Source organism: Embiotoca jacksoni, unplaced genomic scaffold (assembly GCF_022577435.1).
Source record: "Embiotoca jacksoni isolate LCO1_2020_lvr unplaced genomic scaffold, fEmbJac1.0.p SCAF_3, whole genome shotgun sequence".
NCBI classification, from domain to species: Eukaryota; Metazoa; Chordata; class Actinopteri; family Embiotocidae; genus Embiotoca; species Embiotoca jacksoni.
Genome location: NW_027185381.1, coordinates 1,060,001 through 1,087,500, shown reverse-complemented (window position 1 = coordinate 1,087,500; position 27,500 = coordinate 1,060,001). Strand labels below are relative to the sequence as shown.

At 46.7% G+C, this 27,500-nt stretch overlaps 1 protein-coding gene across 6 annotated transcripts in view; it reads right to left on the bottom strand.

Annotated features, from left to right (window-relative positions):
• mgat4c (mgat4 family member C) overlaps positions 1 to 27,500 on the bottom strand; it is a 117,065-nt gene that overhangs the window by 24,935 nt on the left and 64,630 nt on the right. The window contains exon 1 of one of the 6 annotated variants that reach the window (XM_069162748.1): positions 20,290 to 20,811. The exons of 4 other annotated variants lie outside the window; for them this stretch is intronic. In XM_069162748.1, coding sequence (XP_069018849.1) covers positions 20,290 to 20,383 — 94 coding nt within the window. In that variant the 5' untranslated portion in view covers positions 20,384 to 20,811. Of the gene's footprint in view, positions 1 to 20,289; positions 20,812 to 27,500 lie in introns of those variants that run through there. One more of the 6 variants, XM_069162749.1, reaches the window with a different exon arrangement.

Genomic DNA, 27,500 nt, shown 5'->3' with positions numbered 1-27,500 from the left:
TTCTGTCCATAACATGCAGTTTTTAATGCATGCGGTGATGCTAAACGTGTTCGGCATGTCATTGAGCGTCCCCCCCCCCCCTCCACCCCCTGCAGTGGCGCCGCGGCTCTCGTTTTCTCACCTTGTTTTATTCTCGGCCCAGATTGGGGATGCATGGCCGGTTATTGCTTTGTGTTCAGGAAGAGTGACAATGGGCGCTGAACCGTGGCCCACTCGGCCTTTTATTTGGATCTCACTGTGCAGTTCAGCCCAATGATGGATGTTGTCGTCGCTCAACGACGGCTCTCGGACATTTTAGATGAGATTCATAACAACTGAGCAAAGACATGCAAACACACAATATCAAGGATGGAAGAAGAAGACTGACAATAATTGTAACGGTGTACTAAACACTGTCCTTTGCAGTTTCATCTGACCTGCCTGAGCTTAAATGAGGCTTCACCTTCGTTTTCTGAAAGCCATTTCCATTATTATGCCCCACTTATCAAACTGGGACAGAGTATCTTGCGCACAGTGAACGGTTACCACTCCTGTGAAATCATAAAGCAGAAAATCACCATCCATCTGACATTTTTCACCGGGGAAATAGTGGCAATAACTCCTGACTGAGTTGGCATTTGGAAGTTGGACGTTTGTGCCTCAGGGACGGGACGGGAGTTGTTGGCTGAGAGTGGAGAGGGAGCAGGAAACGTTTTTTTCTTCTGCTGTGGAGAGCATCCGCTTTATCAGTCCCGGCTGTCGCGGGGCCGGTCCCGGTGGTCCCGGTGGGCCCGGTGGGCCCGGTGGGCCCAGTGGGCACAGACGTTTGGTGAAACCCCAACACTTCACTCTGCACTCGGCAGGGAGTCTCTGAGAATAGAAGACAATAATATGCATGGTGGGATCTTCAAGCAGGAAATGTAACGCACCATATGGGAGCCGAGGCATGCAAAATATTGAAACACTGCTTTGGACACAGTCGTCTGATGCTGCTGATAGCTTTCAGTTCTGATTCGCACCGCTTCAAAGCAAGACTTTCTTTGAATATGTCAGTTCTTGGTGTACACAGCTTGTGATGGGACAAGATGACAGAAACGGTGTCTGCCACATTTTCATGATTAAAAATGAAGCTTAAATCTTCTCCAACAATACGGATGTAAACCTTTAAAGCGTTAAAATAAATGTAGCTCAGACCGTGTGTGAATAGCTCATCCAACCGGTTTGATGCCCTGACTGAGTGAAAAATGGCTTGAAATTAATAACAACATAAAAAAAACAGCAGCTGGTGCATGATAGAAAAATCAGATCTGACTTTTGGACAAAAGTATTTCACTCGACTTGCTTGAGTCATATTTGAGTGGAAATACTGAGATTTACTGGTCGAACAACTGAACTTTGAACAAAGATTATAAATGCTGTGATTCCCTTAATAATCAGAAAATTATCACCAGTTATTATCTGTATATAGCAGCCTTTTCTGAGATATTTGAAATGAAGCAGATTGCTTTTACCTACACGGGAGATCGAATTCCTTCAATGGTTGCAGAGATTTTCGATTTTAAAGTTTGAGACAATTTTAAAAACAGCAAAATACGACAGTATTATTTTTTGTTTCATGAAATCAGGTCAGTCAGGTTACAGCTATCGGTGGGCGGGACGTAGTATCGTCAGGTTTCCAATCAGATCGGTCAGATCCACCGCTGGCTCCTCCCCCAGCTCGTCCAAATATGGTCACTTCTGATGGGTGACGTCACGGACGCTACGTCTATTTTTTGTGTGATTTTTAGGGGGTTCAGTTGTTTTCAATCTGGAAAACTCATCAGGAGAAACCACTGAATCCTGCGCTGCTCCTTTAAGGGGGTAACGAGGTAGAAATGTAAGAAAACAAAGGTTTAAACCACGTGTCCATGTTAGCGAGTACTTTTCTCCTCTGCATAAAATCTAAATGTTTTTCAGTGCCAATGTATAACGGTACTAACTACTGTTTCAGGCCAAACGTTGTTCTGTTTGTAGTCACAATCCTTTAAATGTCACTCCACAATTAGGTAACTGAATTATTCAGTCGTGTTCCCCTTGACGTCTGATGTAATTCATTCTCTTTATATTTAGCAACTCCCCCCACCCCCCAGACACTAAATTAGATTACCATCGGAGCTAGAGGAATGGACATTGATCCACTTAACCCCGTCAACAGACCCCTCCCTACCCCCCCAGCTAAATTATCATGAACCCCAGCTCGTCTCTGAATGAAGCCTGTCTACACCAGAGAAATTAACCATCAGCAGCACACGGGCAGAAAAACAAGTGTTGTCCTTGGCGATATGTAGAAATTATAGTCTTGTCAACAGAAAGCCAGACGGTTCAATTAGACGGCGTGCTCCCTCCTCCAATGATCCAATCAGGAGTCACGACTGAGCTCCCTGACGCCCATCGACGCCGACTGGTTCCAGTTACTTTACAGAGAAGGAAACACCAGCCTGGTACCGAAGCACTCGACGGCGGAGAGGTGGCTTTCATCCAGCCGGCATAGTTTAAACTGCTGGCATCGCTCTGAGGCACTAACTGCTGACATTTAACAAAGACAACAACGTGACCTCCGGGGCTCCATTCAGACTATAAAGGTCAAAAGCTGGACTCGGGCTCTCACGAGCCGGGAGAGAACGGTGCTGACTGCGAAGGCTATTTGTTAAATGTTGATGGTAGTTATGCAATTAGAGCCTTTGTTCTTGCGCTGCTGCTGTGGTACTGACTCAGAGGCTGCTCGGGGAGAGCCAGGGATGAAGAGGCACAGATGAAAGGTGAAAAATGTAAAAAGCTCATAAATCATGAAGCATTAGCTCAGCTGCCTCGTCAGTCACACGTTCTCCCGGATTCAAACTGCAATTATTATGCATTTACACAAACCTGGTGACATTCACATTCTGCCTATTTATAAGGTGTTCACGAAGAGGCTGCGTCAGAGCTGAAAAACTGTGCTGCCGGTACCTCGAAGTGAACCCAGCCATGAATAAACCATGCAGCGCTATCGTGATGAAGGAGTCAGCATCTTCCACTCATCGGTACACAGGGTCTGATGCTCTGTCTGTTGAGCCAGTGTCCCGGCATTGACTGCCGGTTGTAATTCTCTCCAGAGATTGGCGCTGACAATCTTCGGCTTGCCAGGCACAAAATCCTGTTTATCTGTCAAGACGAGCAGCTGTAGTCCACCGTCCTCTCCGAGCTCTGCCTGTAAGCTCTCCGGGTAGACAAAGTCTTAGATGACACCAAGACATAGAGACAGAAAGCTTGATAGCAAAACCCCGGCTGTGCCATCAACACTCCTGACACCCAGAAGTTTGGTCAGTTGTGACTTCCCCGACTGCACAGGCTCACGCTCCGAGGACCAGATTAGACTTTCATGTGCTTCTGAAAGGAGTCCCCGAGGTTAACGCCGACTCTCTTTGTCTATAATAAATTGAAATGCTCCAACTTTTCAAAGTGCAGTCGAAGAAAGTTTCTACTTACTGTCTTCCAAATGAGATGTTTCTTTTTCAGCAGTTGATTTCATATTTCTATAATCTCACCTCACATGCAAACTAAAGGTTTGTGTGTTGATGCATTAGTTGATCTACTAACAACGAGTCTTTAAAATGTGGACACATGGCGTCCATTCTGCATGTTTGTCTGAATACATATGTAATATTGGGCCTTGAATGTGCCGCTGTCCCGGGTCCTGAACGCGTCGCTGTCCCGAGTCCTGAACGTGTCCTACAGGTAGCTTAATAAGGTTCCCACTGAATGAAACCAAGTCATCACAGAAAGATCTGGACCTGCTGCTCAGTGTTTGTTGGAGGATCTCATCCGTCGTCCTCCTCTTATTTTCGGACGTTTTATTATTAAGCCATTGTTTTTGCGTCTAATATCTTCCCATCTTCTCTTAATTTCATCTATTGATCTTTGTTTTTTCCCACAGCATTGACTTTCTTGCTGATAATCTCCCATAAAGCATTTTGTTCTTGTTATATTTATATTTCTTAGTTTAAATAGGATCAAATGACCTTTTTCTTTTTTGTGGTCATTTTTCAGCTGATATCAATGATGCTCGTACTCGTAGTAAATCACCTGCAAAACAGATGCAAAATAAATGTGCAAACTTTTGGAATAAACACGTAATTCAGTACCTTTTATTTGAGATCTTTATTTGAGTAAATCAGGGCCTCAGTGTTTAGAGGTTGAAAAATGTATAGAGCACTGACTTCAGAGATGAGATCAGTGTTTCTGGTGGAGCGGCTTACACACAGCTTGTTCATGTCAGACGGACTCGAGACAGACGGATTACAGAGCATGAAACATGGCCGAAGAGGACAAATGTGTAACTCAGGGAAGAGATGGCAGCTGTGGCTGGCGTGTGAGCAAAGGTGCCAGCGGAGAGTGAGAGGGGAGTGTTGATGGGCTCGCCGGGTGGAGAGGAGTGATGTGAGGCTGAGGTCGGGCAGATGGTGGCCGATAATGAGGGTGTAGAGGATCAGGGAGGGAGGGAGTCGCACCGCTCAGCACCGAGTTCAGACCCAGACCGACCGAGAGGAAAGGAAGGGTAGGAGGTAGAAGGTGGGAGGTAGAGGGGGGGAGGTAGAGGGTGAGAGGTAGAGGGTGAGGGTGGGAGGTAGAGGGTGAGAGGGTGAGGGTGAGAGTGGGAGGTAGAGGGTGAGGGAGAAGGTGAGAGGTAGAAGGTGAGGGTAGAGGGTGAGAGTGAGAGGAAGAGGGTGAGAGTGAGAGGGTGAGAGTGAGAGTGAGAGTGGGAGGTAGAGGGTGAGGGAGAAGGTGAGAGGTAGAGGGTGAGAGTGGGAGGAAGAGGGTGAGAGTGAGAGTGGGAGGTAGAGGGTGAGGGAGAAGGTGAGAGGTAGAAGGTGAGAGTAGAGGGTGAGAGTGAGAGGGTGAGAGTTGGCCCTTTATGAGGTGGACCCAGTAGCTCTGTGAAACCTTTAACAAGCACAGCCATCATCATCCTGTGATGTCACAGAGCGTTGAATTATTCAAGCGCTCCTCTCTCTGAAACCCTCCTTCTCCTCCGAGTGCGTTCACTCCTGGAATCTTCTTCCGATGTCTTGACCTTGCCTTCATTAGTGAGTTGACATTAATGCATAATTAATAAGAAACAAATGAGTCTATGCTAATAAAGAAGCAGAAAGTGTGCACGTTTTAGTGCTGTGGGGCCGGCTGGTGGACATCTTCTTTCCTGCCCACATACACTATCAGATAATTCAGAGGAGAATACAGCTGAGCTGTGCAGCAGGCGAGAGGAGAGACAAACAGATAACAAGCAGAGGAAATGGTTGGAGGTGGCTGCAACATTTCCCCATAAAAATAATCAGCGTATCGTCCTCAGTTTGTCTAATCAGTGCACATCTAAAGCTTCTCTCCATCCAGCCTGAAAATGTGAGCACGAGGAAAAAAGGAAGTCAGAAAATCAAATAACGTAATGAAAGGACGTCTCCTAATCCGGCTTAGATGTCATAATTTGTGTTGTCAGAAGAACGTGTGCCTTCACAGCTCCACATTAACGTGCTGATAGGATCTCCCGTCGGTGTCGACAGCGCCTGCACTAATTCAGGTAGAAGGACAGTCGCATACTTTTTATTTTTTTCTGATTAGGCTTCATATTTGTGAAAAGAGAAATGTGTGTTTTATTAACCCCCCCCACCCCCCTCCTCTTTCCGCCTCATTTGGTCGTGATGACAGTTGACAGGCTCTGCTGATTTTTTCATTAACAGCTCATATCATCACCAAAGTGTTGGTGGTACACAGGAAATGAGCGCTCATATCAATATTCCGGATGACATCTCGCACACAATGCATCTCAAGTAGACGCAGATGGTGACGTGCGGCCCCCCCGGGGCCCCCCGTCCCGCTATTGACCAACCTGCATTATCATTATTGATCTACAAGCTCAAATCGAGGGGGATCAAAATCACGACTTAAATCTCCTCATATTGAAAATGCGAGTCCCCGTATTTGCCGGCGACGCTGCGAGCTGCCAAGGTCCATGATAAGATTTTATACTTTTATGATCTGAGGCATTTCATCATCTCTCCCGTGATCCTGCTGGAGATTCGTTGTGTGGCAACAAAAAAACGTAATTATAAGACTCATCAATGCGGCGCTTGATTTGGTTTTCCTTTAGGTTAGTGTAAAGGAAAGTTAACAGGCTTCCTCATCTTCATTTATGACACGGCATCTGATACACAGGCTCCTGGGGCTCACGAGTCAATATCAGTTTAAAACCTTTCATTAAGGCAGGTATAACACTTCAGCCGCTACCTTACTTTCTCCTTTATCTGGGAGGCTGGAAAGAGGAAATAAAGCGGAAGCGAAAGCCTGGGCTCCATACGGGATAAAATCTATTCTCTATTATTGCACTGCCGTTGCTTGAGGGCCGTCAAGCTAAAGGTAATGGCATTGCCAGTGATAAATTTATGGCTGAGCTGCTCCATGTTCTATGAGGGATATAACGGGCTGGGAATTGTCCAGATTGTTGGAGTCACAGCTAAAATGACAAATGAGCCTCCGGTGATAAATCAACAACGTCATTTACGCTGTCATTCAGATGACTAAGTGCGCTGTAATGGCAGTCGACGCATTATATTTACACAATGCTGCAGGAGGAGACGGGCCGAACGGGGAGCTGTCACACCTCCAGAGTTACTGCAGGTAAGAGAGTACGGAGATCTGATTGGAGTTGCCATGGCAACCCCACATGACAGCGACAGGTTGGCACTTGATGGGCAGTGGAACAGCTGGTGGGAGGTGAGGCCTCGCTCCGGGCCCCGCGTGGACCATCGGAGGACGTCGGCCCGTATCCTGTTCGACGCTCTCACCGGACCGGACACTCCGACTCTTCCTCGTTTGGCTGAATCCATTTTCATCCATTGTTTTTTCTTCCCGTCCTCTTCTCACCCAGACAGGGAGACGGTTCGGTGCCAATTAATCAATACTTACAGCTGAAGTGAGCTGGCGGTGTTTCAGCACAGCTAAGCTAATAGGGTACTAAAACGGCTCCACATTTCCATCTTTTATAGGGCATAAGACCGTCTATTAAAACAGGACATGGCTCCTCTAGGACCCAACTTTTGTCATCACATACTAAATAATAATTGGTTTACCAAAGGTTAATTGCTCAATAGATACTAGGCCATTGGAATTTAATTGTGCTGTTAAATGCCTCGGTTGTAGCCCATGCTTTTGTAATAGCTCATTTGACTGGGAATGAATGGAAACACTGTTTGGATCCCAGACGACTATTAAAGTTGCGAACTGTTGCAGAGAGTGTGCTCAGATTTGACACCGGCTGTATCAGCGGCGGATTCTCTAAATAATAATTTGAGTTTCTTAAACTGAAAACTCTCAAAGCACTAACTATCTTTCATTTACTAATTAAGCTCTTTCCATGATTTGTTTTCCACCCCTCCAGCTTCTCTTCTAGTCTTAGCGCTGATGGATATACACCAGTCAGCAGGATCAGTGGCACATGGGAGCTGCCTCTCCCTCAGCAGATAATGGGAACATTAAAATGCCAATCTGGGATTTTGTGAGTACATCAGTTATGCATATTAATTCTTATATTCCTCAAGACGATGGGTTTTACGGTATATGGAAAATAAGCTCCCAGCAATCATTTTTTAAATCGAAAATCATTTAATACACATCCATTAGAGCTGTATACCTCCAAATAAAACAAACCTGCTGAATCTAACAGCAGGTTTGATGAAGACGTTCTCCTCTTAGTGTCCTTGATTCATGGTCAGTAATTCACTCTGGGAGTGAAAAATATTCTTCTTATCAGCTCCATTATTACTGTTTGTTTTTGTTAGATTAAGAATTAGGTGTTTAACATTGAACTCTGAAAACCAAAAGATAAAAAAAAAAAAAAAAAAAAAAAAAAAAGACGAGTTACATATTTATGAGTGTTTGCCATTTGAGAAATATGTTTTCAATGACCTGGTGCAGAGCCAACGGACAACTCTGAGGTAAACCCTGTGAAGAATACAACATAATGGAGGCTTTATAAATTATGAGGATGCCAGTCGTTCCCACTATCTGTTCATTTCAAAGTGAGTGAGCAGAGCGGTATCAAATGAAGCCGGAGCAGACGTCTCGTTGCTGTTTATCAAACATCCCCTGGCAGCTGTGCTGGAGGAGCCGGCCATCGACTCAACTAAAACATAATTACTGTGTTGATGTTCTTCCTCTGCCCTGCCTCAAAGGGCACATGTGACCCAATTACAACAACTGATAATAATTTGCTAATATATTCCAAACAGAACAGAAATATGCTGACTAACTCAACCACCTCCATAATGTCAAGTACAAATCTTAAATAACAGTTCATGAAAGGCAGCAGAACTCTAAAACAAGCAAACAGATTAGAGATGAGACGAGTATCCGGTACAGATTATATACTTTTGACAAGTACGAGTATCATCCGAGTAAATGTGTCAATATCCCTGTTGACGAAGGTTTCTAACAGACACTCGCTGTGCACACAGAGCTCCGCCTCCTCGTTTAAACAGTCGCTCTGTCAGCGTCCACAGGAATCAACAACAACTCGCGACTCTTCTGGTTCATTTCTGTCATCGGCTCGTTTCAATCAGGTTTGTATAAAATATCTTCAGCCGAGTTACTCGGGGAACTTTTCTTTTACCGGACGAGTCGCAGGTTACTGACTCTGTTTCTGCCGGTTTGTTTTTCTTTACTCAGCTGACATTTTCTAGTATTTTTTATTGAATGTAGAAATTCAGTTTTTCACTTCAAGCACTGACCACAGTTTTCTTTTGTGTTGCTGAGTTCCAGCCGGGTGAAGAGCGTCAACCGTTCAGTAAATGAACCCCACAGTGAGCTGAAAGCGGCTGTGAAGCTCTTTAGAGTTCACTGATAAGTATTTTATTTTAAGTAATTTCAGAGTTTTTTTGATTAAATGTCAATTACTAATATTGATGATGTTACTTTAAAAAAAAAGAAAAAAAGAAATTCGACCGTGACCCCCGATGGTGACTCTCTTTAATCTGACGTATATAATGATGTTCCTTTGTTCTCTGTGCTATGGTGTTTCAAAGATAGACGTATTTCCTCAGTCTGACATACGAGTGATAACAGGGGAATTTTTTTCAATATATACCTCTTTGTATTAGTCTAAAGGTTGTTAGGCCCAGACTTCTGTCTACATGTTACTGAGGGAAAACAACCCCCCAACCCCCAAGGCCGTGCACATGATTGGGGCCGGTGAAATTAGATTAACCGTCAACTTCCCGCCGTGTTTGTTGTGAGAGATCCTGCTGCCAAACGTTTGACAAGAATGTCACTCGGAAAGCCGCCGCCGCTCCGGAGGAGCTGGCAGCGCCGCCGTCTGACCTCTGGACGCGTCCGAGCAGCAACAAGTGCTTTCCATCTCCTCCGACTGCTCAACCTGTCAATCTGCCTATTCAAAGGTTCCCCTTTTCCCCGGGAAAAGCTCATTTTCCCTTTCCCTCGGCCCAGTCAGTCAGTGTCACTTCGGTTTACATTTCACCGCCTCCCTGCAGTCGTGCACTGAAGCTCCTGTGGAGGGAGTTCTGTTTGCTGTTGTGGACCTGCTGTCCAATTAACACCGGAGGGGACGGGGGATTCAAAAAACAAGTTTCCACTGAGTGTCTGGGCCCGTGACTCCACACAACATCCACACCGAGCAGGAAAACACTCCGACTTAAGAAAATAACATTCAGGCAAAATAGAGAACAACAAATAAAATATGTCTCTCCTGTCAGTCACATGACTTTTCAATTTGTGTTGATTGGATAGATCCTTCTTCTCAGTTTTAAACTCGATACCCAGATGTCCTCTGATGAGCTGCCTGTTTACAAGACTCCCGTTGGGCTCGCGGTCGGCCAACATCACAGAGGGGTTGAATCTTAATACAGCCTGATGCCTGTCTGGCTTCCAAGCTGCTCTAGATTGCAGGCCTGTCTGTGAGAGTAATGAGAGGAGTTCTACCACAGAGATTTCCTCCGACACGGCTGGATTAGGCATCCCCCTTTTCTCTGCAAATCAATTCTAATTTATTTCTCCGTGTCGATATCCTGCTCAGGGCAATCTTTCACTTAGGCTTCCTTGTTGTATCCCATCATCTGCTCTTTTAGCTGTTGCTTTGGTTACCTTGATAACAACTTGCTGGTTATGGAGGGCAGGTTAGCTGCTGATTATATTAACCAGAGTGACAATCTTTTCAACACAAATCATTGATCTCTTCAGCTTTAGCAAAAAAGTATTTGGTTGGACAGAAACATTCCTTTACTTTTAGACAATGACAGAGTTTGCGCTCCCTCGCGGCTGTTGTACTGAACAGCGGCGGCCGTCCTCCCGTCAATGCTTCACAGCGTTCTGCCGGTGCATTGCACTTTTTCTCGGCCTCCGCATCTGTTGTCGGGTTACTGGTGTGAGAGCGTGTTATTGCAGCAGATAAACTGCCCGAGGCGTCATATTAAAACAGGATCACGGGCCAGCGTTCCCCAGGGCACCTTGTCAAATTTTTGGTTTTGATGTAACAAGTATGTTTCAGGTGAAATATATGTGGAGGAGCCTCCAGAAATGATGACGTTTACCCTCGCGTTGCATCAATATTTTAACTACATGCGAAATGGATTGGTAGTTGATCAGAAATGGCTAAATTTACTATTTATTAGGAAACTATTTACAGAAAGGCCCCAGAATTGAGCTTCAGAGGAGTGTTTTTGATCAAAGAACAAGTTTTTTTTTTTTTTTTTAAAGTAGGAGCTATATTTGTTGTTATTGTTGAACTGAAACAGAGTCAGTAACCTGCGACTCGTCCGGTCAGAACAAAGTTCTCCGAGTAACTCGGCTGAAGATATTTAATACAAACCTGATTGAAACGAGCCGATGACAGAAATGAACCAGAAGAGTCGCGAGTTGTTGTTGATTCCTGTGGACGCTGACGGAGCGACCGTTTAAATGAGGAGGCGGAGCTGTGTGTGTGTAGCTGCCTCGATGTGTGCACACGGCGAGTGTCTGTTAGAAACCTTCGTCAACACGGATATTGACATATTTACTCGGATGATACTCGTACTAAAGTAGATTATCCGCAACGGATACTTGTTTCAGCCGAGTAAATTTTTTTATAAAACATTCACTTAAAATGTTCAGTTAATACAGATAAACACACTGGGGATGGACCAACATTACTGAGACCCTGGTTGCATCAAAGACATAATAATGCTGCATTTTGACCTCAGGCGACCAAACTGCTGCAAACACAGCACTCAGCAATTAGTATGTCATATATTGTATGTAGGATGAAAGGCTGCGGGACACTTTTAGGAGCGACAGTGGTGCAAAACGAGCCAAAGCAGCCCTAAAAGGAGAAAATGTGCCTTCTATCAAATGGCAGGATGTAGTTTTTCATCCCATAATCACAAAATTGTCCTCAACAAAGGCAGCCAGTGCTTTTTTGTCATTTTCTGTAGGTTATGAGTAGCCGAGTAGAAAATTGCCTGGCAGGGGCCCACAGTTACCGACCTGCTTGTGTCGAACTCTGCCTCATTATTTTGTTTCTGGGCCTCTGACTCACCGGTTTTATCACATTTTCTGGATGGTAACTTTTATCACAATAGTACTAATCAGTTCCACCGGCTACAGTAATGTGACACTAAAGAGACACGACACATTTGGAGAAGTCCAAATGGATGTGAACTATGATTCAGATCCGAACAGATAGCAGAAAGACTCAGCTAAATACCATTTAAATAGATAATATATTACATGACGGTGAAGGCATGTTGTCTTTTTTTTAATGAATGCCACATCCTTGACATTTTTTTTTTGTTTGTCAAAGAGCTTCAGGGCAACATTATTATTAATACGGTATGAAAACAATTAAAATAATGCTGGAAAAGATCACTTAAAACGCTAATTGTAATGGTTACTATGCAAAAAGGCTTCAGCACATTCTCAAATGTTTACACCCAGCAGGTGAGTAAGGCAGTGACCTTTGTCAAAGGACGAGATTTCCTCGACTTGGACCAGAACATCAGGCACACGTCCGTCCCGAATGCTTTGTCTCAGGAATACCGAATGCAGCGCTCTGCTGGAGAGAGGCCAGATAATAAAGCTCAGGCAGGATCAGTGCAGCCAGCCTCCGCTGACTCTCCCCCCATTGTTAGATGCCTCACTCCCTGGGAGTCGCTGTGCGTTATCAGTGATCATCAAAGGCGCTGTCAGGGAAGTGTGGAAGTGGGGCTTCCACAGGCTGTCCGAGACGCTCGACACATTCAAATGAGACGGGCTTATTAATTCTTCAAAAGCCACACGGCTTCCTTTTCCCCAAGACTCATTTTGGTACATTTAAGGATGATAAAAGCTCAGCCAGGGAGCTCTCCCGCCTCCTTTCTGTCTCTCCCTCTCTCTCTTTATCTTTTTTTTTTTCCCTCACACATACATCATACATAATGCAAGCACATGCGTTCGGTTGATCTGGAGAAGATATTACTTCCTGCTTTAAAATAGCTGTCTTTTTTTAAAGTCTTTTGTTGAAATGGAAATAAGGACATTTCAGGGACAGATATTCAGAGTAAAAAGTGCACACAGTGAAACCTGTGGTTTGCTATTTGTTGTTTTTTTTGGCTGAGCTTTTTCTACTGTCAATGGGGTCAGACTGTTCTGAGCAATAAATGTGTTTAATATGACCGTATATCAAGAAGGCCACGCTGGAAGAGTGTTCAGCGGAAAAAAACCTGAAAGATTAAAAGAGTTTCTTCTTCAGCTGCAGAGTTTCCATGTGAAGGACACAAAATAATTAATTCTGGAAAATGTCTTCCCATCTACCAAGCCAATGAAATCTCAGACAACGAGAGCCGTTTTAACGAGAGGAAACAGAAGAGGACAAAGCCTTACAATTCATTACAACTTCTTTCTGCATTTTCTCTATATTACAACCCATCGCATTATATGCGGGACATCAAAAGCTTTAATTATCTTAATTACTCCTACGATTGCGAGCAGGAAAGCTCCTGAAAACGAGCGGGAGAATGCAAGTGTTTCTGTGGCAAAACTAGTCGTTAAAATGCACATAATTTGAATGTTATATGAGAACCTTAATTGGTGAATTCATGGTTATCAAGGGGTCTTCATTACAATTCAAGAGGCTCGTTGGTGGCGGCCATATTTTCACATAATGAATGTGATACTTGTGCAGTAACTGATTGCTCAGACTCTACCTACCCACACAAGTTAGACAGCTTGTTTTTGTTCTAAAACTGACAATCTGAACATGAGTAACAACATTTCTGTTCACTTCACAATCTGACACCTGAACAACAATATACACGCAGGATTTCACTGTTTCCCTTTCCATAGCCACCTTCACCAAAACATTCTGTAAAAGCAGGCAGCATGCATTTATGTCATTTTTTAAACTTAAAGTATTTCTTTCTTCATTAGCATTTTCACAGCATAAGTCAAGAAAGTGTTTGCAGTGGTCTAATCAAATCTTTTTTAAAAGGTGGCTGTAAATTACTCTTGTAAAATGAAATATGATAGGTGGTCAAAAACTTCCAAGATTGTTCCTGTTGGGCATAAATGGTGTACAACTATAGACTGGATATAAAAGTGTTTGTCGATTCCAGGTATGAAAAAATGGTTCCGATCCAGAAGTGTCTTCAGCTGCAATACCAGCGAGTGCCACTAGAGGTCGGCTCCAAAAAGCCTCCGGCTCCATAGACTCCCATTCAACTTCTCTCATCAAATCCAAAGTGAATAAAATGTGTCCATCAGTTATCTCGGTGTTGTTAGCTAAAGTCACTCCTTCTTATTAGTTTTCTGGAGGTCCATCTGAAAATAATCCCTCATTCATTAGAAAAGAAGATTCAAGAAGACCTGGTTTTGGGGGCGTGTCTGTTTGATTGACAGGCCTGTGGTGCAGTCAGGTTACAGCTATCGGTGGGCGGGACGTAGTATCGTCAGGTTTCCGATCAGATCGGTCAGATCCGCCTCTGGCTCCTCCCCCAGCTCGTCCAAATATGGTCACTTCCTGCTCCAAACCGCTCCGAACTAGCAAGATGGTGACGGACAGAATCTGAACTGGAGGATTCATAACGTTCACAAACCAACGATGACATCACTGATGGATGATGACATCACTGCTGGTTGCTGCTTGTGTTCAACACAGTGCAGTGAAGTGAAGTGTTCCAAGTTACGTCTTACAGGTCTCAGCATGTTACTCATGTTTTTGGAGCCGAAACTTGGAGCGGTCACATTTTTGAGGAACCCAAAGAAATCGCAGGGAGTCCAATCAGGGGTGTATGAGCGGAGAAACCGTTGTCGTTTTCAACACACAGTGAATGGGGTGCGTTGTCATGTTGGGGAACCTAAATGTTTCCCCTCCGAACGTCACAGCAGAACTCGGTGTTGACAGTCTGACTGTTGGGGACAAATTCACGGAGACAGAAAACCCACCTGAAGCACCGTCTTCAGTCTTGGACAGTAATGTTCTGCCCCTCTTTAATCGTTTAAGCCTTTTAAAACATCTCGCCCAGCTATTAACATCGTTGGCTCTCTGAAGCATTTCAAAGGTCTTTGTTGCAGAAGTTTGACACCAAATCTGATGAACACTCTGCTCATGGCAGCAGTCATCAGCAACATAACTCACAATACTTCCTCACTAACGCTAAAGCTTTCCGTTGGAGCATCCTTTCACTGTCAGCATTGGAAACTACCAATTTACACAAAGTAGGATCCCAGCAAACCTTTTTTTTATAGAATAATAAGAATCTGAAATTATATTCAAACAAATACTTAATACTTGGTTGGAAAGTGGTGTTTCACTGCTCTCTGGTTCAACCTCAGCATGCTGACACACCACCAGCAGCCAGGTGCACTATTACAGCCCTGGAGGTGTTTATGTCAAAACAAGACATTATACTTTACTTATTTCCAGCATTTGCTCAGTGCGTTATTTTAACTTTATTAAGGCTGTGATCCATCGCTAAAACAGGATGCTTGAAATAATTCACCGCAATCTCATCATGCTGTTGAAAAACGGCTTATTTCACATGCATTTCCATTCACCTGAATGAAGGTGTGCGAGCGAGGCACAGCCTGAGGAGGTGCCGTGGCCTCTTGTCTCAGGGGTGCGTTGGATAATGTGGCGGGGCGCGCCCTGAGGTGCAGGGCTCTCACTACAGGAGCAGGTGACACCTGCGCAGGTTGACTCTTTCGGGCACAAAGCCCAGTTGACTTGTTCAGCAAAGCCAGCGGTAACTGCCGGGGGGGTCAGAGGTCACCGCAGCCCACTGACTCTGAACAGCAGGGTCAGCTGTGGGGCTGCAGAACCGATCAGCTCGGGGAAGCAGTCAAACCCAAACACACTAACTACAACAACAACCGGAGGAGAACAAAGAGGGAACAGCCTTTCCGGAGGATTACGGATCTTTCCAGCATGAAAAAGGTGGATTTTATCTCGGTCACACAGCTTAAACATTCAAGGAGATTTCCAAAAAGCCCGATCCATGAGCACTTACAGTAATACGAGGTAAGGTTTGTGTATTTTCTGACACCTGTTGGTCAATCAGGCATCAGATTCTATTTGGGAGGTGCGAATGCTTCGTCAGAAAACTTTCGATTGAAAAGCACAATTTTTAGTCCCTCCAGGAGATTTTTTTTTGATTGTTGTGATAAAACATGTTAGATTTTGTGGTGGAATTTCTCACAAATTGTGATGTAATTTGCAGATATTCAAGTGAGTTTATTGCGTAAAATTGCGGGAATTAATAAAAACTGCAAGTCGAGAAAGAAAAATTGGTCCTTTTTTTCAAGCACTACCTGATAGTGGAATAAATGTCATCACTTCCTTTGATAATAATCATGCTGCACATCTTAGAAATATCTACAAAAAAACAAGGACTACATCAGCCTTTCAAAATAAGAGCTTTAGATGCTGTTTAATTCATATTCATTCAACACATAGACCTGCTGGATGAAACAAACAAAGAGACGTCTCTGACAACTGGACGTGTGGACAAAACTCATTTAACATCCAGTAATATGGAATCACTTCCTCTGATCACAAACGTTTTATTTGCTAATGAAAACAGGAGCAGAGCCTTTCTGATTGTAAATCATAATTTATTTTTGTTCATAAATAAAGATTTACTTGATGTCGTTAATATTTTCAGCACAGATTCTGTTGACGGCATTTTTTGAGGCAAAACAACGGGAATTTAAAAAAATTGCAAGCAAGAGATTATTTGAATTTGCGTTAATTATTGCAATCGCAAGATGGAGATGTCCTGGAGGGACTGAATTTTTATCACATATAAACTGATGTGAAAATATAACACAGTAGAAAATAAACCTAACAAGCTTTCTTGTAATTATTGTTAGTATTACGTTTCTGTTGTGCTCAGGATGCTGCTGCAGGGCCGCTGCCAACATGCTGCTCCTCATTTCATATTTGCGTAGTGAGTGGAAAGAAAGCATTATAAAATGGAGAGCGAACACATTTGCTGACATTAATGAAGCCCAGTCGCCGAGGGAGACGGTGCAACAACACACATACATCTCTTTAGCCCCGAGCGTGTTAACAGCGGTGTCAGTTTTTCTTGACAGAGTCCCTCAAGGCTGCTGGCACAAAAGATACTTCAGTGTGAGGAGGGGTGGTGTGGAGGGGGGTAGAGGGCTCCTCCCTCAATGCTGCCTCTCCGTACGAAAAGATAATTGTCTCCTCCTTACCCGGAGAGATCGTGTATTTCTCTGACCTATACCAGGTACTCTTCCCCTCTCCTGCGCAGCCTGAGATGTCACAGCGGTTTGCCGTAATTACTTTTGCTGATAGAGGTGAGAGAGGACATTTGCATCAGATGAGGCGCCGAGTGCTCGGATCCCCCCACTCACCGTGTGCAGCTTTTAATGTCACCATAATCTCTAAAGGTTAGCACAGGCAGCACCACGCCACATATACACAACCAGCTGAATCAGTGCTTTGGAAATAGTTTTGACATTGAGTGCAGGTAAACGCAAGAACACACACACACACACACACACACACACACACACACACACACACACACACACAAAGGGAAATACTTAAGACGAGGGATGTTGTGCGTCTTCCCTGGCTGGACTCCTTTTGTTGTAACGCTAACACACAGCAGCACGACTGACAGGGTCAGTGGTTTCAGCTCCGGCTGCAGAGATAAACATACAGAACGAGGACTCCTTCACCTGCCTGTCAGACCACACTCTCCCTCCTACTATCTGCTGCCTGACACTATCATTTCAAACAAATGTCCTCACCCTGCACATCTGTGGTGTCAGCATAACTCTCATCGTGGCTTATTTTTTTCCCTTAATGTGTTCATGAATATTGCGCAGAATAATACAAGAAAATTACAAATCAACACAAAAAGAAACAAATGATTTAAATTTGACCATTAGACACTCATCATAGCTCGTCTCATTCATTCGCTAACAGTTGATGTGATGAAACCACTCGAGTCTGTTCATTCATTCAAAGAAAAAGTCAGAAAATAAAGAAATATTCTCACACACTGTTACAAACTGAGCGTACAATTTTAATGTCTTTGTACTATTCATGGCCGAGGCGCCCACTGAGCACAGGAAGGCCACGTCCTCAGGTTTATAGTGACACGGTACTGTACTGTCTACACAGCATGTTTATGAAAAATCTATTTGGCATTTCTCATAACTAAAATTATATCCGTGGCTATGCAGCGCTGGAAAAAGAAATTACAAGTGCAATAAAAGTACATCTTAATGATTTATTTTTATAGTGTGTGGCAAAAATGTCCTGTTGTTGAGGTACTTTGTACTCATGTGATATAAACTATTAAGTTAAGAAATAGTTTAATACAGTTTAATAACAGCGAAGAAAATGAACTGTTATCAAACTGTTCATTTTCTATATTACAACACACTGAATTTCAAAGGCAACTTTAAAAGATTTGATGATCGAGGATTCAAATCTAATTCAGTAATAATGAAAGTGTTATTAATTATCATGGTATTCACATCAATATTTACCTTTTTGTTTTATTATAAAGTTAAAATGTTGGCGTTGAACACAAAGGGAAATTTAACCTTTAAATATTAAAGTTACAATTATAATGTCATTATTAATAAAAGTAATGGCGACACAGCATAAACATGCTTCATCTGACTGACCAGAGGGACGTGTGAAAATGATCACAACTTTATACAACACATTTAAATTTACAACAGGTCAACTTCCTGTTGTGATGCGACTGAACACGACGCGGAAAAATGACACTAAAAAGGTTCACCGAGGAATAACTAACAGATCCATAATATGTTGTATGTTCCAAAACAAACAATAACTGCTTGTTTGATGTGATAAGAAACTTAAAAAAAAGTAAAAATCAGTGTTACACAAAGTATTTATATTGTTACTTGGAGGGAAAGTAGTAGTTCCACACTATAGAATTACAAGTAAAAGTTGTGCATTCATAAGATTATTGAAGCAATATTCAAAACAAAATTACAAGCATCAACAGTAAAAGCAGTCATGATCCAGAATGAGAGATTAGAATGAGTTTTGTCATGATGGAACTTCATTATATTTATTTTATTGTTTTGTAAGTGGTACTTAAGTGTTATAGTTGGCTGCGTTGGAACCAATTTGAACTGCTTCATATACTTTTGGGCACTTTATAAAAATGCACTGATAAAATGTAAAACTTCAATCTGAAAAGCACCCAAAAGTGTTTACTAAATATGATGCAGTAAAAAGTAGAATATTCACCTGTGAAATTTAGTGTAAAAGAGCTATAAAGCAGCAGCAAATGAAACGACTCCCTTTTCTATATTAACTCTTCCAAGGAAAGGCTGAAGTAAAACGCACTCCAGAATAAGATGGAAGGACCCAGCCTCCATTACCAGCCCTCTAAATATCCTCACATCACTTCACATCAGGCCAACCATTCTTCTCAATCAGCCCCCTCCAGGCTCTCTCTCTGCAATCATCCCCAGCACTGGCACAAACAACAATTAAAACCTCTCTCCAACGACATGGAGCCAGAGGCTGTGGAGGAAATGGGCCTGCTGCTGGCCGACGGAGGCCATGAAGCTTTCTCCATCTATTCTTGGACACGTCTGATTTCAGAGTTGTTCTCTAGTTGCTTCCACAACCCTCAGTCTTCGCTGTGGAAACCTTGTTCACGTTGAGCTTTGCTCGGCTACTCTGAAGGACGGACCGATCGGCGGCCAGCGTTGGCTGAGTCTGATGGCGGTGATGTAGTACCAGCAGGGGAGGCCAAGCTTGAGTTTCGACGCACCAAAAAGGGTTTATGGTGGTCAAGAAGAGGCTTCACTCGCAAGAGGACGGGAGACCAGACAGGATGCTTGTTTATCTAGAATGAACAAAGATAACGATAAAAATGGAAGCAAAGAGTCGACCAAGCCAAAGCAGATGTGAATGACATGGCTGGTATTTGTAGCTCAGGTAGAGACCTACACAGGTGACACCTTAACCAGCCTCCACGACAGGAAGAGGCCACTTGAGCCTCAGCAGGAAGAAAGGGGGAGGGGCCTTCCACTCCACCTTTCCTAGTTTCACTTTGAACATGTGGCAGGTGAAGAACCCGTAACTTCTCCCGTCAACTCTTCACCAAGCTTCAAAGATAGCTGGTCACGTAGCGACTGGCTCCAAAGGAAGAGGCACAATCTGACTTCACCGCTTTTGACTTTGGAGCCGTTCAGAGCTCCTCTTTAGGACCACGAGGATCAGCCTCCGTGTTGGAAAGAGCTCAGGTCTGTCAGTGAGCAGGCAGCTGTTAACGTTCAACAAAGCTAACGCGCTACCGACACCACTCCTGGTTGACGCGCTGAAGCCTCTGTGGTCGTAATTAAAAGATTGAAATCCACCTTTAAGTGGTTTTCTGCTGTGAGGATCACTATGAGCACACTATCAACAACACAAGCAACAAGGAAAGAGGGATGAAAAAGGGTTTACATGGAGACTATCGAGGAAGTCACGGAATAACAAAACGGTCTCTTTCTACAGCAAAGCTGAAGCCTCCTGATAAATCAGATGGGTGTTATATAACAGGAAAAGTGCACAAGGTGCAGGAGACGTGTGCAGAAATCTGAGTGATGGCAAATGTATTTAATATTAAATATTTGATATTCAAGTCGACAGAAAACACAATTGCGCTGGTCTAGCTATGTCGTTCTGGTTGCACACAAGTGTTCAGTGACAGAACTTGTTCACCCGTTTATGCAAGTATCAAAAGTGGAAAGAAAGAAAGCACTTACAAATCTCTGAAGGCTGCAATTTAGAAATGTCCTTGAATCCACTTAACAGTTGTAGAGCGATGCTGCAGAGGTGTGCGATCCAGAAAGGCTGCATCTCTCTGTCTGTGTGCCAACGTTTTTATTCCTCCCAACCTCTCTGAGGGAACGCTGCTCTAAATCCCACATCTCCCCGAGCATACGAGCGTACGAGCATCCGAGCGTACGAGCGTACGCTGTTCACCGCACTTCCTTCATTCTCCTCGTTTCTGTTTTTTTTCTTGTTTTTGTTTCTGGGATTCTGGTGACATTTTCACAGAGCCAGATCTTTGCCTTGAGACATTGCGCCCCCCCACTCTCTCCTCGCCTGGAGCCGGGCCCCTCTGTGCTCGTCTACCTCGGAGAAGCTTGGCATGGAGAGGAGGCTCCGGTGGATTCTGTGCTCCGCCTGCCAATGCTGCTCTTTTGATCTGCAGCCAGCTGATGACAGATCTACATGAAGCTCGTGGTCTTCTCTCTCGCTCTGCTGCTCCCTCCTCTCTGCTGACACTGTAAGTCCACGGGCATCGGTGAGAGTCGACGTTCCCGCGGGGTCGCCGCAGCGAGTCTCCTCTCACCGAACCCAGAGAAACATACAACGCTGAGTGGGTTTCCAGCTCAGAAAAATAATGAGTGGGTGTGCGCCAAAGATAGTGCCATACCAAGCATCCAGGAGGATGTGTACCTCCAAGAAAAATACACCTTTAATATGCTAACACTTCAGCATACTGTTAAATTTGCATTTTTATTGTTGCACCCGTTTGTTCTTCTTCTAACTTGTTAGTGAGTTGTGTAATTTCTCGACCTTAGATAACCTCAAGAGGTCCTCTGGTGGTTCAGAGAAGTGAGAAGCTTGTCTGGTTCAGATTCTCACACTCGATAAGTAATGCAGCAGCAACTGATGGAAAAATGTATGTTTCTATCAGCTGTGATGAGTTTTTCTGTGTGGATGCTGAATGTGGAGGACATGTCTAGACAGAAGCCCTCAGCTGTGAGCGACTGGCAGCAGAAAGTAGACGACAGAAGACAATACGACATGAAACTCTACGAGTTACAAGGAATAAAACAAACAAACACGATTACAGGCTTTAAGTTTGGATCCAACTGAAAGAATGAATCCTGTTTAGATTTGGAGGCAGTTTCAGTTTGTGATGATTAAGTCAGACTGGATATAAAAGTGGATGGAGCTGAAAAATGGTTCTGATCCAGAAGTGCCTTCAGCTGCAATACCAGCGAGTGCCACTAGAGGTCGGCTCCAAAAAGCCTCCGGCTCCATAGACTCCCATTCAACTTCTCTCATCAAATCCAAAGTGAATAAAATGTGTCCATCAGTTATCTCGGTGTTGTTAGCTAAAGTCACTCCTTCTTATTAGTTTTCTGGAGGTCCATCTGAAAATAATCCCTCATTCATTAGAAAAGAAGATTCAAGAAGACCTGTTTTTGGGGGTGTGTCTGTTTGATTGACAGGCCTGTGGTGCAGTCAGGTTACAGCTATCGGTGGGCGGGACGTAGTATCGTCAGGTTTCCGATCAGATTGGTCAGATCCACCGCTGGCTCCTCCCCCAGCTCGTCCAAATATGGTCACTTCCTGCTCCAAACCGCTCCGAACTAGCAAAGATGGTGACGGACAGAATCTGAACTGGAGGATTCATAACGTTCACAAACCAACGATGACATCACTGATGGTTGATGACATCACTGATGGTTCTGATTGGGTTAGACTAGTGGTTCTCAAACTTTGGAGGAAGAAAAATGTTCATGCCCCAACAAAATTGTAACAAAATGGTCCTTGTTGAATTTTTATTGAAATAACAACATTTTGTGACTCCTCCTTAAAATAATAGAATAAAGAAAATTGCAATCACTTTCACGTAAACCAGATTGCTCCATCAGACAAAAACAAATAAAATCACTATGTTAGAACAATAAAAATAAAGTTCTATCTGTGTAAAAAATAACTCATATTTGGCAAAAAAAAAAAAAGAGTTTATTGTGGCTGCAATTAACCTGTTTTGCACTGAATATATTTTCAAGATAATAACAATAAAGTACAACCTGTGAAAAACTAAACAAAACATGTTCAAATATTTGTCAATAAAGAGTTTTACTCTGCATATTGTGCCGATCCAGGGATGATTAGGGATGATTAGGAAGAGATTAGGGAGAGATAAACTCCATATTAGCACAGATCCTTGGTCTCATACACCTCACACCTCCAGGATCAGCTGTTTATTTGACGAGAGAACATGCCATTTACTAATCACACAAACCAGAGGGAATTACAATCACGCCCAACTCCTGTCACTTATGGTGCCGAATACGAACATTTGAACGAACTCTGGGCATTCTGGGAAAAAAACGTTAACAAACCCAACACGCTACAATATCTTTTCAAAACAACAATAACGTGCAACCTGTGCAAAACAAAACAAAATGAGTGCAGATACAGTATGTGTGAGCCATCAAGTTTCATCAGTATTAGTGGCTGCAATGAGCCTGCTTTCCAATACACATCTTTTTAAAACGGGCTGCAGACTTGATACGGCCATTCATGCTCAATGTTGAGCTTAGATCTGTATTTTGTTTTGAGAGGCAACAGCAGGAAAGCCGATCTCACAGAGGTAGGATGTGGTGAAGGGAAGCAGAATGTCCACAGCCCTCTGTCCGATGAGTGGATGGTCCCTCTCCACCCCGAGCCAGAACTCACTCGGTGTTTGAGCTGTAAACCTCAGCCTCCAGGTAGAGTCGGACGTGCACACTAAACTACGTGAGTCTGTGAGGATCTTGGCTGTCGCGCATGCGCGAGCGCAACCTGTTAATGACGTAACGTAAACATTTACACGAAAGTACAGGCATTTCTCCACGTATTTATTGATGACTTAGTTTTATGTCCGTGTACTTTTGTAATATGTGAAGCTCTCAATAAAGATCCTGAAATAAAAAAATTCTGCATTTCCCCCTGCGCCCCGCCTGTAATACCACTGCGCCCCACTAGAGGGGCACGCCCCACAGTTTGAGAATCACTGGGTTAGACAAAGCTGCCCAATCACTGCCTGTTGAATTCCTTAGGTACAGTTCAAAATGAACTAGACGATGGAAAACTTAGCAAACATGAAGGATTCTGATGAAACATGCAAAAATGAACCCAAGATGCACAAAAAGCGAAGAGATCTATTGAGGTCTGATGAAGAAACAGCTCATTGATCATTGACAATATTTCACTCTGCAGCATGAGAAAAGATCTGTTCTGTTTCGTCTCCCTTCCAGAGTGAATATCTGTGTTTCTATAACCGTCCAACTGTCATCAGCTGACTCGTTCGTCCAGTTGCGCGTAAACTAGATATTTAGAAATCTTACATGGATGTTTGCTTTATGATACTTTTCCCCAGCTGATGGGTGCCGGTTGAAAACTGCTCTCCAGCAGGGAGCGGAAGCGAAGGCTAACAGATGCTGATGAAGAGCAGTGACGAGCAGTGATGGAGGCTCACCATCAGACAAACACACGACCAGCTGTTATTTCTAAAGGGGCTGATGTGCTTATTACTGCGCTTCATGTAACGTGACGCCGGCAGACGGCCGAGAGGCGAGACACGGGCGAGAGGGGAGACACGGGCGAGAGGCGAGACACGGGCGAGAGGGGAGACACGGGCGAGAGGCGAGACACGGCCGAGAGGCGAGACACGGGCGAGAGGGGAGACACGGCCGAGAGGCGAGACACGGGCGAGAGGGGAGACACGGGCGAGAGGGGAGACACGGCCGAGAGGCGAGACACGGGCGAGAGGGGAGACACGGCCGAGAGGCGAGACACGGGCGAGAGGGGAGACACGGGCGAGAGGGGAGACACGGCCGAGAGGTGAGACACGGGCGAGAGGGGAGACACGGCCGAGAGGTGAGACACGGGCGAGAGGGGAGACACGGCCGAGAGGCGAGACACGGCCGAGAGGGGAGACACGGGCGAGAGGGGAGACACGGGCGAGAGGCGAGACACGGCCGAGAGGCGAGACACGGGCGAGAGGCGAGACACGGGCGAGAGGGGAGACACGGGCGAGAGGCGAGACACGGGCGAGAGGGGAGACACGGGCGAGAGGCGAGACACGGCCGAGAGGCGAGACACGGGCGAGAGGGGAGACACGGCCGAGAGGCGAGACACGGGCGAGAGGGGAGACACGGGCGAGAGGGGAGACACGGGCGAGAGGGGAGACACGGCCGAGAGGCGAGACACGGGCGAGAGGGGAGACACGGCCGAGAGGTGAGACACGGGCGAGAGGGGAGACACGGCCGAGAGGCGAGACACGGCCGAGAGGGGAGACACGGGCGAGAGGCGAGACACGGGCGAGAGGGGAGACACGGGCGAGAGGCGAGACACGGGCGAGAGGGGAGACACGGCCGAGAGGCGAGACACGGGCGAGAGGCGAGACACGGGCGAGAGGGGAGACACGGGCGAGAGGGGAGACACGGCCGAGAGGGGAGACACGGGCGAGAGGGGAGACACGGCCGAGAGGCGAGACACGGGCGAGAGGGGAGACACGGCCGAGAGGCGAGACACGGCCGAGAGGCGAGACACGGGCGAGAGGGGAGACACGGCCGAGAGGGGAGACACGGCCGAGAGGGGAGACACGGGCGAGAGGGGAGACACGGGCGAGAGGGGAGACACGGGCGAGAGGGGAGACACGGCCGAGAGGGGAGACACGGGCGAGAGGCGAGACACGGGCGAGAGGGGAGACACGGGCGAGAGGGGAGACACGGGCGAGAGGCGAGACACGGGCGAGAGGGGAGACACGGGCGAGAGGGGAGACACGGCCGAGAGGGGAGACACGGGCGAGAGGCGAGACACGGGCGAGAGGGGAGACACGGCCGAGAGGGGAGACACGGGCGAGAGGCGAGACACGGGCGAGAGGGGAGACACGGCCGAGAGGGGAGACACGGCCGAGAGGGGAGACACGGGCGAGAGGCGAGACACGGGCGAGAGGGGAGACACGGCCGAGAGGCGAGACACGGCCGAGAGGGGAGACACGGGCGAGAGGCGAGACACGGCCGAGAGGCGAGACACGGGCGAGAGGGGAGACACGGCCGAGAGGCGAGACACGGGCGAGAGGGGAGACACGGGCGAGAGGCGAGACACGGGCGAGAGGGGAGACACGGGCGAGAGGCGAGACACGGCCGAGAGGCGAGACACGGGCGAGAGGGGAGACACGGCCGAGAGGCGAGACACGGGCGAGAGGGGAGACACGGGCGAGAGGGGAGACACGGCCGAGAGGTGAGACACGGGCGAGAGGGGAGACACGGCCGAGAGGTGAGACACGGGCGAGAGGGGAGACACGGCCGAGAGGCGAGACACGGCCGAGAGGGGAGACACGGGCGAGAGGGGAGACACGGGCGAGAGGCGAGACACGGCCGAGAGGCGAGACACGGGCGAGAGGCGAGACACGGGCGAGAGGGGAGACACGGGCGAGAGGCGAGACACGGCCGAGAGGCGAGACACGGGCGAGAGGGGAGACACGGCCGAGAGGCGAGACACGGGCGAGAGGGGAGACACGGGCGAGAGGGGAGACACGGGCGAGAGGGGAGACACGGCCGAGAGGCGAGACACGGGCGAGAGGGGAGACACGGCCGAGAGGTGAGACACGGGCGAGAGGGGAGACACGGCCGAGAGGCGAGACACGGCCGAGAGGGGAGACACGGGCGAGAGGCGAGACACGGGCGAGAGGGGAGACACGGGCGAGAGGCGAGACACGGGCGAGAGGGGAGACACGGCCGAGAGGCGAGACACGGGCGAGAGGCGAGACACGGGCGAGAGGGGAGACACGGGCGAGAGGGGAGACACGGCCGAGAGGCGAGACACGGGCGAGAGGGGAGACACGGCCGAGAGGCGAGACACGGGCGAGAGGGGAGACACGGCCGAGAGGCGAGACACGGCCGAGAGGCGAGACACGGGCGAGAGGGGAGACACGGCCGAGAGGGGAGACACGGGCGAGAGGGGAGACACGGGCGAGAGGGGAGACACGGGCGAGAGGGGAGACACGGCCGAGAGGGGAGACACGGGCGAGAGGCGAGACACGGGCGAGAGGGGAGACACGGGCGAGAGGGGAGACACGGGCGAGAGGCGAGACACGGGCGAGAGGGGAGACACGGGCGAGAGGGGAGACACGGCCGAGAGGGGAGACACGGGCGAGAGGCGAGACACGGGCGAGAGGGGAGACACGGCCGAGAGGCGAGACACGGCCGAGAGGGGAGACACGGGCGAGAGGCGAGACACGGGCGAGAGGGGAGACACGGCCGAGAGGGGAGACACGGGCGAGAGGCGAGACACGGGCGAGAGGGGAGACACGGCCGAGAGGGGAGACACGGCCGAGAGGGGAGACACGGCCGAGAGGGGAGGCACGGGCGAGAGGGGAGACACGGCCTGTTCTCAGGCTCCGTGATGGAGTATAATGTGAAAGATGACTCAGCAGGTTGTTGGTTGTGCTCAGCGTATTGTTTGTTTGCCATGAGCTGTCTGTGGGCTGTCAATTATCAATCAGTCTGTCACATGACCAGTCAGATGGTCAGAGCTCCTGAGGAGGTCGTGGGCCGTCTCAGTGGAGGAGACGAGGCTGCCATGTTACACTCTGAAAGTTCATTTATTACATTTTTGTGGAGACACTTGTGTTTTTATCTGCATTGTGATTACCTTTTATTGCAGCCCTGATATAGATATTTAATAAAGCTATGTTTTGGAGCAAAGGAGAAAATGTTCAGATACACAAAAGAGATGCTGGAAATGAGGCAGAACAAAAAGTAGAAGTAACTCTTATAAACTCCTCTTCATTCAGAGGCTGGAACACGTGTTGTGAAACGTCCTGTGAAGACTTCTGAGTGTGCTGCTTCACCGTCCACATATCACGGCTGCGTGTTTAAAGAGCTGCGTTGTTTTTAATCGGTCTGTTTTGGCACATTTCAGTCCGTTTTTACAAAACTCTTCAAGGTAATTCGTTGCTTTTCCGCAGCACTTCTTTGACTCCTGCTGCTGGTTTCAGGAGTGTGTTTCGAGCTGCCTTTTGTTGAGGTGAGCATGTGTTCATTTCCTTTCTCACACCGGAGTCGCCTGCACCACATGCCATATCCTTTCAAACGCAGCGCCTGCCGCCTCCCTGATTTGAAACCCGAGCACACGGCCTCGCTCCGCGCCACGCTGTCCTGGAGGAGAAACAGCTGTT